Source organism: Geospiza fortis, unplaced genomic scaffold (assembly GCF_000277835.1).
Source record: "Geospiza fortis unplaced genomic scaffold, GeoFor_1.0 scaffold157, whole genome shotgun sequence".
In the NCBI taxonomy this organism is placed as follows: Eukaryota; Metazoa; Chordata; class Aves; order Passeriformes; family Thraupidae; genus Geospiza; species Geospiza fortis.
The window spans coordinates 4,385,796-4,403,840 of NW_005054314.1; the positions used below are offsets into that span (position 1 = coordinate 4,385,796).

The 18,045-nt window shown below is 40.9% G+C and overlaps 1 protein-coding gene across 1 annotated transcript in view; it reads left to right on the top strand.

Moving 5' to 3' along the window:
• Positions 1-85: 85 nt before the first annotated feature.
• TBC1D8B (TBC1 domain family member 8B) overlaps positions 86-18,045 on the top strand; it is a 24,553-nt gene continuing 6,593 nt past the window's right edge. The window contains 13 exon segments of the mRNA XM_031056073.1: positions 86-257; positions 5,467-5,577; positions 7,676-7,794; positions 8,409-8,634; positions 9,561-9,801; positions 10,847-11,054; positions 12,668-12,835; positions 13,385-13,534; positions 14,672-14,822; positions 15,052-15,266; positions 15,703-15,820; positions 16,529-16,828; positions 16,908-16,922. Coding sequence (XP_030911933.1) covers positions 128-257; positions 5,467-5,577; positions 7,676-7,794; positions 8,409-8,634; positions 9,561-9,801; positions 10,847-11,054; positions 12,668-12,835; positions 13,385-13,534; positions 14,672-14,822; positions 15,052-15,266; positions 15,703-15,820; positions 16,529-16,828; positions 16,908-16,922 — 2,152 coding nt within the window. The 5' untranslated portion in view covers positions 86-127.

Here is an 18,045-nt window from a genome sequence, read left to right on the forward strand (position 1 = left end):
CCCCTTGGCCGCAAGGACTACAGCTCCCAGCATGCCTTGGGAGCACCGCCCTCCCTTGCCTGGCACCGCGGCTGCGAGGGCGGAGCGGGCACGGCGCTGGAAGCGCTACGCCGTGAGCGGCCGCGCGATGTGGCTGAAGCCCGAGGAGGGGCTGCTGAAAAATGCCCTCAAGCTGTGGGTGCAGGAGCGCTCCAACCAGTACTTCGTGCTGCAGAGGCGGCGGGGCTATGGCGAGGAGGGCGGAGGCGGGCTGGCAGGGACTGCCCCCGTGGGGCCGGGGCAGGGCTGGAGCGGGAGGACGGGGGGCTGTCAGCCCCGGGACTCCCAGCCAGAGGCGCAGGAAGGGGACCCGCTCGGGTTCTGGAGCCTCGGCCCTTCCTGGGTTTCTCATGGGGCTCTTCCCGCCGTCCTTTGCCGGCACAGCAGGGTCCGGCGGGCACGGCAGCGGGCAGGGCTCGGGGCACCGCGGGCAGCGCAGCCCCGGCACCGGCTGAGGAGCCTCTGCTCCGGCGGAGCCCGCACAGCCCATGGGCAGCTCGGTGGAAGTGGATGCGTCTGAAGAAGGACTGATCTGTCTTGCTTTGTTGGCAAGATGCTCGTTTCCAAATCCCTTTTTGTGGGGCTGCTTGAGATGAACTCCTGCTCAGGCGTTTCGGATTGCTTGTTTTAAAAGCAAGCATATGATTTGGTGGGGCTTGTCAGCAGTGGTGGGTCAGGAGAGTGACAGAGGAGTGGGACAGGAAATTGATCATCGTATAATAAACTTTATTCCGTGAGAACTTCAAGGTATGGAGCTGAGTTTCTATTTATAATTCTTGCCTGATTGTATCATCAGGCACTGCAGGGGATCCAGCTGCTGCTGAGACCTCTGCGATGGTGGCAGCTATTCTGACTAGAACTGACTCCTTCAGAGACTGGTGGCATCTGGCATTGACCCTGTCAAGGAGAAATGCTACAGGGAATCAGCATAAAGTCATTCCTCAGTGGGATGTGGTTCTCGAGTGTTTTGCATTTGTGTAGCTTTTCTAGGCTTTCTCTAATTTGTGTCATCCTAAAGCGAGCTGTGTTAACCATAAGGCATAATTGTCGTGTGGGAATTAATTTTATTGAATAAAACCACAAGATTCAAACTTCTGGCTGGTGAATTTCAGGTATAGAAATGGCCCTTGGGCTGGAGGTGGGGCATTCTTCATTGGCATCTGAACCACTGGCAGGGCACATGAAAAGTGTGAAAGAAAGCATCCCAAAATTCCAGGTTGCTATGCATATCATAGTATTATAAGCAGATAGGTGATGTCAGGCCTTGGCTTACAACTAAGGGTGATATATTGTGAGCTTGGAAGTCTTGTGGGGATCAGGCTTGATGGCGTGTTCTCTACCTTGATTTATTTGGAAGCCGAGGAAACCAAGTTGCTATGAAGGCTGACTTTCTGCATGATAAAATTCATTGAAGGACTGTGATTAAAGTGGAACAATGAGAACTGGAATAAACTGTTCTTCTGAAAACCTCCTCATAGGCTTACAGCTGGGTAGACAGCTGGCCCTGCAAGTGCCCTTTGGGATTTGGTGAAGGTGAGGCTTCTGTAGCTGCTCTCCTGTTCTTGGTGGCTGTTGACAGTGTGGGAAAAACACTTGAATAGGATAGTTGCTGTAGTATGTTTTTTTGCTGTGGCATTGCACATTTTATTTCTGTAACTTTTCTTGTAAATTCTTACAGATTCTTCTGTGCAAGTTACCTTTTTCCCCGGACAGAAACAAAAGGAGTGAGATGTTCTTGAATTAAAATTGTGATTAAGCAAGATTAACAAGACAGTTGCATAAAACTGCAATCACATTTGTGTTAGCAGGTTTGGAAATATTCAAACCTCCTAGGCATAAGCCAGCATTAATTTGATATTGCTGCATGTTGCTTGAGAAAATTAGCACTTCTTTAGGAAAAAGCAAAGCACAGCTGCTGTGTTATGCAATCATCCCAAATGTACAATCCTGTTCTCCTGAAGAGCGTTTTACAGCTGGTGAGACAAGGCCTGAGGTGACTGGCAGCACTGAGGAGTGAAAAGAGGGAGGCAGCAGTGCAAGAGTCACAAGGGAAGAGTCACAATGCCTCAGGACAGGAGTGGAGACAAAGATGGGCAGTGCTGCTGGGTTTGAATAGCACTAATGGGGACGGGACAAAGGATTCCCAAAAGTACAGGAGTACAATTGGTAAGACAGGCTCTAAGGAGGGAAGTTTTGAGGAAGCAGCCAGTACCTGGAGAAAGATACAGAGGTGTTTACCTGGAGGAAGATTGGGAATTCTGGTGCTGTCCTAGGAATAGAATGAAGCCTGCAGTTGGATTTGTTTGTATGACCCAGGGCCAGGGCCAGTTTGTGGTCTTTAGGTGTCACAGGGAGCTGTTGTAGCTTGTGTGCACACACACCACCCTTCTGAGTTTGCTTGTGTGGATCACTTGTGAACAGGTTCAACAGCCTTGTCCTGGCTGTGCTCAGCCTTGCCTCCCTCCCTGCTTAGCTTCACACTTCATTCTCTGTTTTAGAGCTCCTGAAGGACCTGTGTGAGTGGTGCTCCCTTGGGTAATTTATTCATCATGCAGGGGCTGTCCCAAAGTGTGCTGTCTGACAATGCAGCCGTGTGGCACCATGTCCTCTGGTTCTGTCTCCTGCAGAGCCACTCTGGGAGAGCTGATCAGGTTTCCAGAGTGGGTGGATAAGAATATAGTTGTGAATATGTGTGCTGTAACTCAAATCTAGTGGGATGAAGCATGCTGGTCACAGAGCTCTAGCTTGGGTTCTGGTTTAGGAAGGACCTTGATTAGGAGATGGGTATGCTGGGAATAGCGATGCAAATGAGTGTTTGGTGTCATAAAGTTCCAACCTTTCACTGAAATTTCAATGCTGTTTTTTGTGACATGTCTCTGAGCTAATGTTGATATTTTTCTCACTGAGTCTTTTGGAGACATCTTGGGAATGACACATCTGTATTTCAAAGCTGTTCTGAATCTTTGTCCTTTATTTTCTTTTCTAGAGTATTTTACTCTATTAGTGAAACATCTAGGGTATTTCCCAGTAGTTTTACTCAGGCAGCTATAAAACTGAAAATGTCTTCTAAAAGCAGAGCCTTTTTTCCATATAAATGTTCATCACTTTTCATAGATACAACTGAAGTCCTTCTCTGAGCAAAGCAGGAGGATGATTAAGTGGAATCCCCAGGAAAAACTCTAGTTTTAGGCAGAGATGAAAGTAGGGTTGCCCTGTAAGTTGTCCCTTGGTTCCCATTGGGAAATAGCAGTCCAAGGGAGTGCCTGGTTCGAGAAACACACAAGAACTGGAGGGTACAGCAACCCTGACTTATAATAATGCAGAATTCCAAACACTGGCAGCTCGTGGAGGACTTCCAGGACTGGGATGAGAAGATGAGTGAGCCTCTGCTTGTTCCTCACAGTGATGCCAGGGTCCTTAGCCATGGAATTAGTGTGTACTGTACTGAGGGTCTGTTTATTGCCTTAGGATCAAACCTGTAGTCTGGATCCCATTCATGACTTGTGGCAGTGCTCAGGTGAAGGATACTCACCAGGTACAGTTCATTGTGTCTGAAATCTGATGATCTTCCAAGGAGACAGTAGCTGTGATGGCATTTTGAGGAGTGCTCCTTTCTAGTGCACTGTGCTAACCATTGGCTCAAGCTGAGTTAGCCTTATAAATGGTGAATAATATCCTTGTACTGTGTAACAGAAAATGTTATTAGGAGATTTGTGAATGAAATAATGCAATGTTTGCTGAAGCAAAGCCATCTTTGATATCAGCTCAGTGTCATGACTCATTCAGTAAGCAAAAGCTGCTTAAACAGACATAAATGTTGTTACTTATTCAATGTCTGTCTTCAGTCAGGAACTCAAAATAATTCTACTTTCCAACAGCAATTTACAAACTGTTAATTGCAGACAAAACCAGAGATGTAATGTACTGCTCTGGTTTTGGTTTTTTTGTTTGGTTTTTGGTAAGGTTTTGTTTTGTTTTTCTTGTTGTTGGTTTTGGGTTTTTTTTTGTGGTTTGTGGTAATTATTTACTTCCATGTTTTTGAGGAGAAGCAAAAACATTTGAAACTTGAATAGCCACAGTGAGGTAGTCCCACAGGCTTTATGCTGAAAGTGTATCCTCAGGAAGACCATGCTCTGAGGATGAGTGTCTAGACTTATAAATTCTGCTTTATTTTGTTTCCTTGTATTCTTTCACAATTTATATTTTTCATAATTTGGGAGGGGGTTAATGGAAAGAAAGTGAAACCCAAAGTACCAAAGCAGCCAACCAAAAACTTCCAAAATAACTTTTGAGGGATGCATTTGAAGTTTTCTAAATCTAGTGCTTCTACAAAATATTAATAATCAAAAAATCATTTTCTGTTAAACAGGGAAGAGTATTTAAAGATATAAAGGTTCTACAAGAGCTATGTTAGTTTTGTATTTCAGCTCTCTACTGGCATTTATTGGGAATGCTTTGCCTCCATAATCTCAACAGGTTTCTGAAACAGACTTTACAGCAGCTCTTTGAGTAATTGTGGCATGATTTTTTGGGTAATCTCATTTCTTATTTTTCTGTTCTTCTGTAGGAGACTAAGAGCCCAGTGTGATTGCTTTGGTAACTTTGCTTCAATTGAATTTTCTGTTTCTGTGGCCATGTTAGAAGGGGGCAGACATAGGAAATGCAGGAAAGAAGCATAAGATCCTGTTGATTGTATTTTTGTTTCTGTTGTAACAAGAAAGGATTTTATGGTGCATCAGGAACCAAGTTTCAGTTGTTTCTTCAGTATTGATTTTTCTTCTTTTAGAATTTCCTGATTTTTAAAGGATCAGTTAAGATATCTGGGCTAATAGCTTTATTACTGCACAGTGAGAGAGAATGGTTTTGAGTCATTATGAAATGCGCCCTCATTTTCCCAGACAATGTTTTTGTCCTGGTTCTGGAGAGATGAAGTTTGTCTTTTTAGTGAAATTAGTATATTTTCATCTGAACCCTATTTAATGGGAGCTAATTCAATACTTAGTGGCAGGGAGGTGACAGCCAATTATGGTCTTGAAGGGCTCTTTCTTGTGCCTGGAAAACAGAACAACAGTAAATGACTAATTAAGAGGTAGTTCAATTACTGCTTGTGCTCACTGAAGGCTGGGACAGCCCTGCTTGTGCTCTGGTTTCACACATATGCACGGCTGTCACTTCCACAGGGGCCATCTCAAGAAACTTCTTCACCCTCATTTGTGCCTTGTGCTTTTTACTGGATCAAAATATCACATCCCAAAGAAGTTCCTCTGGGAATACTTTGTGTTCTTCTTGATTGTGCTTCTTCTTTTCTCAGTGTTCATTAGTCCTTACTTGGGCAGCATTCCCGCTCCCCAAGGAACGAATCAGAGGGGAATGTGCATTTCAGAACTCGAGTTTCACTGTGCTGTGTACTTTTCTTGGACACACCAGGTCTCCTTGTGGGAACATTGGATGCAGTGTTGGACTCCACGTCGAAGGTGGCCCCATTCCGCATCCTGCACCAGACGCCCGACTCGCAGGTGTACTGGTCCATCGCGTGCGGTACGTACAGCGTGCGGGACCAGCCCAGCCAGACAGGGCACAAGGAGGCTGCAAAGTGTGGGGCTCATCTTTGGCTCAATCCTCTCACACTGTCACTCATTCTCATGACCTCTAAATGGTTTAAAAGCATTTGCAAGCATTTGAGCATTTGCAAGCATTTGACAGCACAGTGTGGTTCCGGTTTTTCAGAATAGATCTATGGACTCTTCCTGTTACCCCTTCTGATTACCTGCTTTCTGCAGGAGCCCTTCAGGTACCAAAGCCTTTGGGCACATTGCTACAGTGACAGAGGCACAATCTTTTGAGAGGTGTGAAGATAACTTGACACAGTTCAGGATGAGCTCCCAGTTCATCTCACCTTATTCCAAACTGTGCTGTAGGTAGGAATAACAGTAGATGCTTATCCTAACATTTTTGTTTACTTTGTCTTTGCATGTTAAAACATGCAGGTTCACAGTCATCGTCAGAGCTGAATTCTTCCTTCTATCTGTTGCTCTTGTAGTATAAATTCTATCTTTTTTATGTTGTATTACTAATCAACAGGGAATGGAAAAGTAAATACAGATTTGTTCTTGTAGCTTTAATTTATGTCACTTTAAAAGAGCAGCCTTAAAGAATTTAAACACTTTGTGAATAGACAATAAATAACATTTCATGACCACTTCTGAAGAAGTCAGACCGGGTGATAGGCTGTCAAAAAAGTACTTTAATATGTATGTTGCAAGTGTACTCTGGGGAATTCTATTGCCATCAGGTCAGCCCTTGGGAAAATACAAAGGGTAATCTTCGTTTTAGGACTGAATTCATATAGATTTTGTGAGGCATAGATACTCTTTATAACAGAAAGCTACATAATATAATTGTCCTAATTGTGTTAGATTGTTTCTTCAGTGAAGAAACTCAAGGGTTGACACTTTGTTCCTGCTATTACATATTAAGAGTCTGAAACAGTGCACTTAAACCACTTAAACAATTACAAAAAAGTTTCATTATTTCTAGATCACCTCTGTGCCTCTGATTCACATTGTGACTCAAATAATTGGCCTACATGTGTAGTCTGAGAAAAAGAATTACTTCTGAGATGTAATTGCTATGTTAATTACTCTTCATATAATTTGTTAAGTGTAGCTGCAAATCCACCCAGTGTAATACGGTCTCTTTAACTATATTTAGAGCAATTTTTATTCATTCACAGGGCCACTTTAATTCTATGGAGTCCATTGAAAGTTGGTTAATTACCCTTTACAAAGTAAGCTGAAAAAAAAGCAAGTGTTCAAGGTGTGTTCTTGCTTGAGGGTATTAACAGTATATGATCACACTGCCTTCTTTGATTGGTGAGCATTCTTGTGGAGGATAAAGCTGCCAATTAATTTATATTCTAGAATGCCTTTATTCAAACCTGTGTAAGTTCTCTCACTTTCCCTGTCCCCCAGCATGTGATGGGGAGTCACTGTCTTTAAGCACTGAGTCTGTTTTGAATTTGCTGAAACGCTGCAGTTTCACTCGTGGCATCTCAGTCCTTGCTGCCTCCCTGGTTCCAGTGATGTTTGCTTTACATCCTTGCACGTGTAAGGGATTTTGCACAGCAGGGCCTGGTCTTGAAGTTCTGCTCTGGAAACTGTTGTGGGCTATTGATCAAAGCTGAGGATATCAAAGGCACAGATTTAATTTCCTTCTGAGCCTCATGGATTTGGTCTCACATTTCCCACATTCTGGCCTGTTAAAAGGGGAGTGTTGCAGTGCTGCTGTGCTGTCTGTGTTGGGGAGGTGCTGCTGACAGGAAGGAACTGTCAGTCCAACTTAGGCTTCAGGACTGAGCCACATAATGTTGACAAAGCTGAGATGCTTTTGGATTTAATGACCAGAAATAGAGCTGCGTAAAGGACTTGAAAGATAAAAACAGTGCATATGGTTCATGTACACTGAATACATTTTCAGTGTTCACAAGGGGTAACAAGAAATTTAAAACTTGTGATTTTGACTTGTGTATCTAAATTGCTCTGTGACTCAGGAATTTGCTAAGTATTCTCTTGATGAATAGTTTTGGTGAAATGATTAAGTCTGTCCTAATTTAAAGCAATACTTTCTTTTTCAATAGGATCCAGCAGAGAAGAAATAACAGAACATTGGGAGTGGTTAGAACACAATGTTATGAAGACTTTATCAGTGTTTGATTCAAATGAAGATATTACGAGCTTTGTCCAGGGAAAGATAAGAGTAAGTAACAGGCATAATTGGGAAAGGCTAAATATTCTTTTTCCTTTAACTGTACACAAATAATATGTTCTCTATAGAACATTCAAGGACAGCATTGTAGTGCTGCCTATTCTGATTGAGCAGTATGTGACTGTTCACTTTAGCGTGTGCCATTGTTCCTCTGTCTCACCCACATCTAAGTAAGATTGTCGGGCATAAACTCCACTTAGTAAATGACACATCAAATGCCTTTCGATAGCGGTCTAAAACTATTGATAAATTATTTCACAGTAATTTTAACAGGGCCTGGGAAGCATATGGTCTATTTTTTTTTCTCCATATATGCTAAATATTTAGCCCAGGAACTCTTGGGATTAAGTGAGAAAAATATGTATGTTTCAGAGGAGGAGACACAGGAATGTGTGTCTTGCTTAAGCTGTGTCAGAGACTTGGTGGATGAGTCTGAAATAGCACATTTTATTTGTGACTTTTGATTTGATCCTCAGACTCTTCTTCCCCTTCTAAAACTTATCTTCTCTTGGGAGAGCAGGAACTGTGCTGTGTGCATGCAGGTGCATATATGACAACCACCCACATGGACACATGCATAAAGTAATGTGATTTTTTTGTTGTAGGGTTTGATTGCTGAAGAGGGAAAATATTCTTTTGTAAGAGAAGATGATCCTGAGAAGTTTCGTGAAGGTCTTATGAAGTTTGAAAAGTGCTTTGGATTACCAGAGCAGGAGAAGTTGATTACCTACTACTCATGCAGTTACTGGAAGGGCAGAGTGCCCTGTCAAGGATGGCTCTATCTTAGTACCAACTTCCTGAGCTTCTACTCCTTTTTGCTTGGAGCAGAAGGTAAGTAAGCCTTGATGCTGAGCTGTGTCCCTTCATGCTGCACTGCTCATCTTTCAGATTAGGAGGGATTCTTCCTGTGTGTTAAGGGAGCTATTTTGGCATGTGAGCAGATGTCTACAGAGATGAGCAGAAACTGCCAACATAACTTATGGAAATGCATACATTTGTGTAACATACTACTCAATATCCATTATTATGCTTCCTTAATTCAAGCTTCAGAGAGAAGGCAGACTTCCAGAAGCTGACTGTAGCTAGAAGTTGCCCATCATCTTTAGTTCATGCTGCAATATTAAGTCTATGAGGATTTCAGTTATTTCTTTACACACAAGCTTGATATTTCACATGGCTGCACTACACACTGGTGATAATTGCACATAACTCTATTTTTCCCTGTGTAACATTAGTTTGAAGTGCCCAAACAAATGCTTCTAATAGTGTGTTCTATAACTGTATTTATGTGGAAAATGGAAAACATACAAAAAATAGGATCTTTTCAAAGCTGATTTGGTCTGTATTGATAAATGCCATAGCTAAGGGGCACAGTTCCTCTCCATGCCAACACATGATGGATTTAATTTAAGAAGCCCTATTGGTGAGCTGTTGAAGGGGAGTTGGCTTGTGTGATGGTATTTATTTGCTGTTTGCAGTTTCATATAAGAGCAAGGAAAAGGAGGTGTAAACTTGTGTTGTCATACATGGTCTGTGTTTTAATGCTTTTCTATGAAATTCTTTCTAATGGAATTAATTTTTAGGAAATGTGAAGAGAATGCATTTTGTGCTTATTAGTTTGTAGTCCTTTCCAAGTGTGTTATCATTTGACTGTGTTGTTTAATTATACTCTATTAGAGCTGCTACTACTGCATTTCTTTTTTAATACAGGCAGATAGTGAGAACTGACTCATATGTCCTTACATTTTTATTTTCAGTAAAACTTATTATCTCCTGGGATGAAATATCAAAACTTGAGAAAACTTCCAATGTGATTCTGACAGAGAGCATTCATGTGTGCTCCCATGGGGAAGATCATTATTTTTCCATGTTTTTGAAAATAAGTGAAACATTCCTGCTCATGGAGCAGCTGGCAAACTATGCAGTTAGGAGACTTTTTGACAAGGAGACATTTGAGAATGATCCAGTCCTTCATGACCCTCTGCAGATCACCAAGAGGTAATGCATTGCTTGTAGTTCATCTGTTCTGGGCCCAGTATTTGTTTAAGCAAAAGAGGAAGAGAATCCTTGTCTCAAGGAGATTGTAAATATTAGCAAAGCTGACATTTTCTTAACCAAGTGAATCATTAAAACGTTGGACCAAAGCCATGTGAGGCATTGTAATTTGTTATTATTTCTCAGGATCCAAAGTCTGTATGAAGGCAAGAGGTGATCAAATCTTCAGTGCTGGTCTTCCAAGTAAAAGGTTTATATTAGTTTGAATTTTGAAAAGGTGTTCTTGCAGCATTTAGAATTAGAAAATTCAGGTTAAGCGACAGTGTCTCCAGAGATACCTGATGAGGAAGGATAAGGTGGGGAAGAAATCATTTAATAGACATGTGTAGATGATAACTGCATGAGTTATATGATAAATGATAACTGATGGGTGCATGGCTTTCCTGAGGTACAGCATTATTTTGGTGGTTGGGAAAACATGAATACCAGTAATTTAATGGTTAAGGTCCTTCCTTTTCCTTTGATTCCTCAGTTTGGTAGCAATGCTGGAGAGGGATGCTGCTCTACAACCAAAATACTGTTTCTGGCTGCAGTTATCTGTGAAAAATTAGCCCCTGGCAGATGTTTACAACATGTGCTACATTTCTAGCTAATTAACCCTCCATCAAGCCAAAACTTGTTCTAGTTTTAAATGGATTAGTCTCATGTGTGGGGAAACAGAGCACATAATGCTATTAGTATCTTTTCTGCACTACCTGTAGCCCTGCAGTGCTCTACTGTGTAAGAACATTGTTGAATCTGGCCTTGTTTAGTGACATATTTAAATGTTTTATTAAGCGAATGTACAGGTAGGTGTGTCTTGCCCTTTGTTGCCTCTTCAAGAAAAACATTGAACCTTCCAAATCGATGCCACAGATTATGGGAGAGGAGAGCATGATATTTCACTGTGTTTTCCCAAGATATTTTTGACTTTTATATTTGTAGAGACATTTAAAGCTTATTAATTTTTCTTTCTCTTTTCTACCCATGTGTTATGTTTTTAATCCAGAGGCTTGGAGAGCTATGCCCACAGTAAGCATTTTAGTGCGTTCTTCAGGCTACCTAAAGAAGAGTCCTTGAAGGAAGTTCATGAGTGCTTCTTATGGGTTCCTTTCAGTCATTATAACACCCATGGGAAAATGTGCATTTCAGAAAACTACATCTGCTTTGCTAGCCAGGATGGCAGCCTGTGCAGTGTAATCATTCCATTGAGAGAGGTAATGCAAAATACAAATCAGAGTCACTTCTACCAGCAGTTTTGCACTTGTGTAGTTTAATGCCACTTTAGCAGATTTTCATTAGAATCTCCTTATTTTATGTGATGTCATGTGTTTCCTCCTACCCTGGATACCACATGTAGGAATTCTGTTTGTAGATTTCTGGAACTGCTTTCATGTTTCAGACTTGTTTCTCTGTCTTCTTTCCCCTTTCTATATCCTCTTATTTCTGTAACTTGGTACAGAATCCAATTTTTTAAATACTTTTTTTTATTAAATAAAAAAGCTTTTTCTTAGTACTTGTGGGTGAGTTAATGAGACATTCTCAAGGTAAGAAGTAAAGAATTGTAGTGGGTAGAGGACTTTGAGGATCAGTAATCATGCTGCTGTGTTTCTTAGCTCAGTAGTGCAGTTTTTTGCAGCAGTTGAGCAGTGCTGTCTGTTCAAAAGTCTGGGAAAATCCAGGTGTTGAGCAAGTAGCAATGCCATTACAGCTGATAATCTCAACAGACTATAAGGACAGAATAAAGACCATATAGCAAAGGGCACAGCTTTGGAATTCCAATAGAGTACTATAGTATTTTGCAGAATAACTTCTAAACAGCCAACCCTCTTCATTTCTGTCTTGACTTCATGTGATCTGGGACATTGCCACATTTCAGTTGTCCAGTGTTAAAAGCTTTTCATCACCACCAGGCACATTTTACAATAGCCTGCAAATAAGCCAGGTTCTATAATTGCTCTGTAATTGCTTTACATGCACTGTGTACACACTAACATAAGACACCTGACATAGGGGGTGAGCTGTACTAATCTCAGCGGTACACTTGGTGTTCCCCACCTACATAAAAAATGTATATTACATGTAAATAGTGCTGCAAACAATAGAGACTTCTATAACATAAGAGGCTGTGTTAAAGGACCTGCCTCTAAATTTATTCTTGTGGGTTGTCAGACCTTCACTCTTTGTTCTGCAGGACCGCAGTTACCTCATTTCAGAGGTCTTTCCTTCTTTACCTACAACAATGTGCTCAGTGGTTTTCCATTCTTTACCTTTAACAACATGAATACATCAGCAATGCCAGTCAGTCTAGATTCTCATGATTGTCACACTTGAACTTGCATGATTAAACTGTTTTAACTGCTCTAGTCTGTAACTGTTCCATCATGGCAATTAAAGTCAGCTCTAGCTGTCATGTGTTATGACAGCTGTTTTGACAGGGTATTCTCAGTGGAAATTTAGTCTTGTAAAACTTGTTTTATTTGATTACTTACAAAAGTCATGTTTTCTCTGCTTTTGGATGGTAAGAAAAAAAGCAACTGCTTGAGTGGGTAGAAGGTGACAAGGTTTTTCAAAGAAGCTGAGCACTCACAGCTGGGAAAACCTTTTTGAAGATTTCTGGTACTCTGTCAAAAATCTGTTGTATAATACTTAGTGCCTTTTGCTAAAATAACTACAGGCAGTTGAGCTTTCAACTTGTGACTTGTGTTACCTGGTCTGCTTGTGTTCTTCATCCACTGTTCCATTTACACATATATTCCTAACAGGTTTTCTCTTTTATAAGTAAGCAGGTAAAATTCCTTGCTTAATTTATGTTTCCTTGGTTCCATAGGTCACAGGGGTGGATAAAGGAGATCCAGCCAACAGAGGAGTCAGCATCAGTACCAAAGGGAAAACAGCTTTTCGTTTCACAGAGGTGAGAGATTTTGAACTGCTTGTGGCAAAGCTCAGGATGAAATGCAATGCAACTGCAAGTCCTCAACACATCATAAGTACTGAGGTAACTGCTCTGGCAATTCTAATTTCTCATAATTTGCTCATAGGAATAAGTCATGAAGCTCTGGTTTTAAGGTTTAGAAAAATAAATAACCCTGCCCATGTGAAAGAGAATAAGTTGGACAATGGTGCTGCTGTGAGTGCATTCCTGTTTGGGTTCTTTTACCTTGTTTTTCATCAGGTTTTGAAAAACAACTCCAGCTGTAATGCTGGTTTTTAAGTGCTCTCAGGTTTTCTATATAGTTCACTGTATGAATGGGGTTTTTTTGGTGATGATGAATGGTCAGACCTCCTTATCCTCCTATTCTCAGTTCTCATTATGAATCTTTGTGTTTTCATAATTTAGTTTTTTTGCTTGAGAAATGTCTTTTTTTTCCCAAGTGCAGCCTCCTGAAAGCCCAGCTGTGCAAAGCAGGGACTGCTGTTTATCATTTATTTTAGAAGTCTGTATCTGGGACCTGTAACTTAATATAATGAGCAGTAATGGTCTGGTATCAGTGCTGCTTCTTGGAGGATTGTTATTTACAAGTACCACTGTTAAATTTTTTTCAAGGTTGCAGCTGGTTCTGCCACTGACAGTCCAAAGGATTTTGGTGCAGGACAGTCAAAGATGGGCCAGAGAGATAACATCAAAACTGTCAGTACAGAAGCACTTATGACTGTCTACCATCCTCAGGATGCTGAGAACCTTGACTCTAAAATGGTAAGGGATAAAATGGCCAACAGGTTTTGGAATTGAATTGGAAAGGAGTGAAGTATATCAAAATGAATTCCAGCCAGGCTGCTGATTTCCTCAGGGGCTTTGCCAGTATTCTTTCATCTGTATTTTCTGTATTTGGAGTCCACAGGGTGCTTCTTCATAGCTCCATTCAATTTTCTGCTCATCTCATTTAATAATGATATGCTTTAGCTTCGTGGACTTAGTTTCTCCTGCTCTTCTACTCCTCAGGGAACAGTTGGCTGTTTGTTTTATGATAGTGAACATGTTGCATTTCTGTCTGAATTTTCAAGATACAAAGTCACTGCAAACTGTGGGAGCAAGGAGAATGTTCTAAGAAATTGATTTAACTTCTTCCTTGTTTCTTTCTTCTGCACCACTGTCTAACAGAGTTAGGCTCTGGAGAATATTTATGTAGTTGTTTTTGCAGCAGATCATCCAATTTTTGCTTCTCCATAGAATGTGAAAGAAGACAGGTTTTATTTCAAAATAAATCTTTCAGCAGAACAGAGTAAATTAGGATATGAATTTTTTTATATTAGAAATACCAGCAAACAAATACCCTTTGGGCAGGACAAAAGGGAGTCCAGATTTTTAAATGCTGCTTATAGTATGGTGAACAAAAGTGAACAAAATCTACTTTTCCTTTCAGTACCTTTAATTTCTTTAACAATGTTAAATCTTAGTGCTGCATGCACAGAAATTGTAGTGATGACATTCACCCTGTCTCAGCCCTGGAGCCTCACATGGGCTGGAGCACCTGATCAACAATTGCTTTGCTTCAGAGAAATGTCTGTTTGACCTTCCTGTTCTGTGGCACTTGTTGGTTTCTGTCAGATGGGATACTGAATTAGATCTACCTTCTGTCTCATCTTGTATAAACATACTTTAAAGAATAGTAGGTCATGTATGAGATGGCATTTTATGCTAAATTTGTGCTCTGCATGGGCTGGATTTTGCTCTGATTTGCTTCATCGCTCATTTCACACATCAATACGGATGCCAACGCTGCAGTTTCCAGTTTATGTGAATATAACTGGGAGCAAAATTTACTTCTGTTCTCTGACACTTGAGGAGAATCTACCAGTATACTTAATGCTTGTTATCTTCTGCTTTTGGTAGTTGAAAGAAAAAATGAAGGAGCAGTCATGGAACATCCTGTTTGCAGAACGGGGCCATGGGGTCAGTATGTTTCGGACAAAGAAGACTCGAGACCTGGTTGTAAGAGGCATCCCAGAGGCATTAAGAGGAGAACTCTGGCTGCTCTTCTCAGGTATTGCATAACAAGTATAATTGGTTCATTTTGGGAGTCATCATTGGCAATTTTCATTGCTGAATGTTTCCATTAATTCCAGTAGAATTACTCTGACACATTACTTTGGAAATATCTGGAGATTCATGAGGTACCTCAGTAGTCACCACAATTTTTATACAAATTTCAAACAATCAGATTGCTGCTTTACTGTTGTCCTCTAATACTGTGCAATGCAATGTGTTGGCAGGTGCTGTAAATGATATGGCATCCAACCCTGGTTATTACACTGAGCTGGTGGAGAAGTCCTTAGGAACGTGCACTTTGGCTACTGATGAAATTGAACGAGATTTACGTCGCTCCTTGCCTGAGCATCCTGCTTTTCAAAGTGACACAGGAATTTCTGCCCTCAGGAGAGTTCTTACAGCCTATGCATTCAGGAATCCACAAATTGGATATTGTCAGGTATAGAAGATTTGAGAGTCTTAGTGTTAGTTGTTGAAATATTAGCTCATGATGGCAGTATGGTAGCACCTCATACAGAAATGTGGAATAGTTTCTTGCTTAGTGGTTCACTTACTTTGCTTATTTCATGCCATTGTGTAAAATGAGTTTTTACATTGTACTTGGTTTAGTTTATAAATGCTGTCATGTCTACTTCATATATGCATTTGCATTCTAACAAGACATATAGCACTTAAAAATCTTTTTATCTACTTTAGATACTCTTTTCTGTGTTTAATAACATAAAAGTAAAACTTTTGTCGTGGCTGTAGGTTATCCCTGCACTTTAAAATGTTCTGTAAAGTGCTTTCAGAAATACAAATTCTAAGAAATAATACCAGTTGTGTTTTCTCTGTCTTTTCTCTTAAATGTTTCCTTTCCTGTTTGAATCTTGCAGGCAATGAATATTCTAACATCAGTACTTCTGCTGTATGCTAAAGAGGAGGAAGCATTCTGGCTTTTGGTTGCTGTGTGTGAAAGGATGCTCCCTGATTATTTCAATCGCCGAATCATTGGTAACATCCATCTGCTTTTTTATCTCTCTTGAACTGAATGTCTGCCTATATTGAATGTCAATGGTTATTCATTAAGAACAAATGTAAGGAATGAGCTGAAGACTGAGCAGTGGAGAGAAACCATTGCATTTGTTTCAGTATTGTGGAGTAGAAAATGGAGAACATTCCATGACTCCTCCTTAAATAGGCACGGATGTGATTTTCAGATATTGTCAGTATTCCAGGCATAGCTATTCAGGGAATAGTTTGACTGTTATACTGTTCTTTTGGAATTATAAATGCAGTTCATACTATTTATTTGAAACTTAGCCAGTTTAGATAAAGAAAAAGGAGTTACTTCAGGTCCAGACTTGGACTTTGATCTCATATACAGTTCTTACAGGTGTATATGTTGGAAGCTAATGGGGTGTGAAGTTTCATTCTTGTTGCAGAGGGATTGTGCTGGCTGTCAGGAGAGTCACTGGAAGCAGCCATGTAGTCACCGAAGTGCCAACACACTTGGAGCATGCCCAAGGCTCTGTCCCCAGGCATGGAGAGCACAGCTTCCCGCATGGGGGAAGGAGCCAATGGCTCCCTGCAGCTGGGCCTGCATGTGCTTGTGCAACAATGAGGCACTAGGATGGGAACTTTGTTTCTGGCTGGTGCTCTGAGAAGTGTGCTTCTCTGTGTTAAGATTTGGGTGGTGGTTTTGTTTTCCTTTCCCTGCAGGTGCCTTGGTAGATCAGGCAGTGTTTGAGGAGCTCATCAGGGTTCACCTGCCTCAGTTGACAGACCACATGACGGACATGACTTTTTTCTCCTCGGTCTCTCTCTCCTGGTTCCTTACCCTTTTTATCAGTGTGCTGCCAATTGAATGTGCAGTCAATGTGGTGGACTGTTTCTTCTATGATGGAATAAAGGCAATCTTGCAGCTGGGCCTTGCAGTGCTGGAATACAACATGGAGAAGTTGCTCACTTGTAAGGATGATGCAGAAGCAGTCACTGTTCTCAACAGGTATCACTGTAACTGTTACTCTTTCAGGCTACATAGCAGCTGCTATAATTGCATGTAGATAAGTCATTCTGAGGTAGCTGAGAAGACATCTAGTCAAGACTTCCAAAGGCTTCAAAGGAATTAGTGCTCATCTCAGGCTGAAATTCCGGAAGAGGTGGCTGGAAAGTGGGCCTGGATCCTCTGAACATCCCATCCTAAAGTTCTACTAAAACCATAACTGTTTTGTGCATTTTAAAGAAAAAGCTATATGCTTTTAACCTTGAATTTGTATGATGTATAGAAGGCAGATTGTCTTGATGAGAATATCTAAAGCCCATTATGGCTGTTCCAGACATCAGTTCAGGCATCAACTTACAGCAGCAAGTTCTTCAACTTAGTTCTTGTAGTTTAGGCTGCTGAATCCTCTGCTGTTAGTGGCTTAAAACAGACCAAGAAAATGTGATGAGCTCATCAGTCATGATGAGATGTTTGTTCTATGTTAGCAACGTGAAGTGTGCTTTTAACTGACTTTAAACTGTACTGCAAACAAAACTTGTTTTTTCTTCACTAACTAAATTCTCTTGTTGATGCTGTGATTGTGTATCATGGAGTATTAGAACAGGAAAATTGCTGTGCTATAGCAGTTAACGAGTTATGACTGTTAAGAACTGATAATAAGAATTTCTGTTTAGTGAGGCTTTTACATGGTGCATGATTGAATAGGGTAGGAGCTACAGAATTGTTGAAGAAAATGTAGTTTTTGTTATGAGACCATGCAGTCTGGTGTCTATGGTAAAATCTGTCTTCCCCACTGGATCTATTTAGGCTGGTTATGTGGGTGAGATAAGCAGGTACAGATCAGGCATGTCTTTGTCTTGTACATCTGGGGGAATTAAGATTGTCTTGTTCACAGTTCAGGACAAGCCTTTTTCTCTGTCCCAATTAGTACAGCCTTGCTAAATGAAATAGACGACCAGGGGATTGCCAAGTGGAAGGGACCTTGGAAAGAGTCTAGTTTGACTTGCCACTCAAAAGGGGATCGCTGCTAGCACTAGATCACATAAGCTCAGTCCTAAAAACTCCCAAGGCTAGAAGTTCTACAACCTCCTCTGGGTGGGCAGTTCCAATGTTCATCTTTGTTACTATTATAGCATATTTGTGCTACTGACTCTGATATTCTTTGTTTTTTTCCTATTCTCTTCTCACTTTTTCTTCAGTAGATGCCAATGTTATTGTTTTATTGTGATAATCT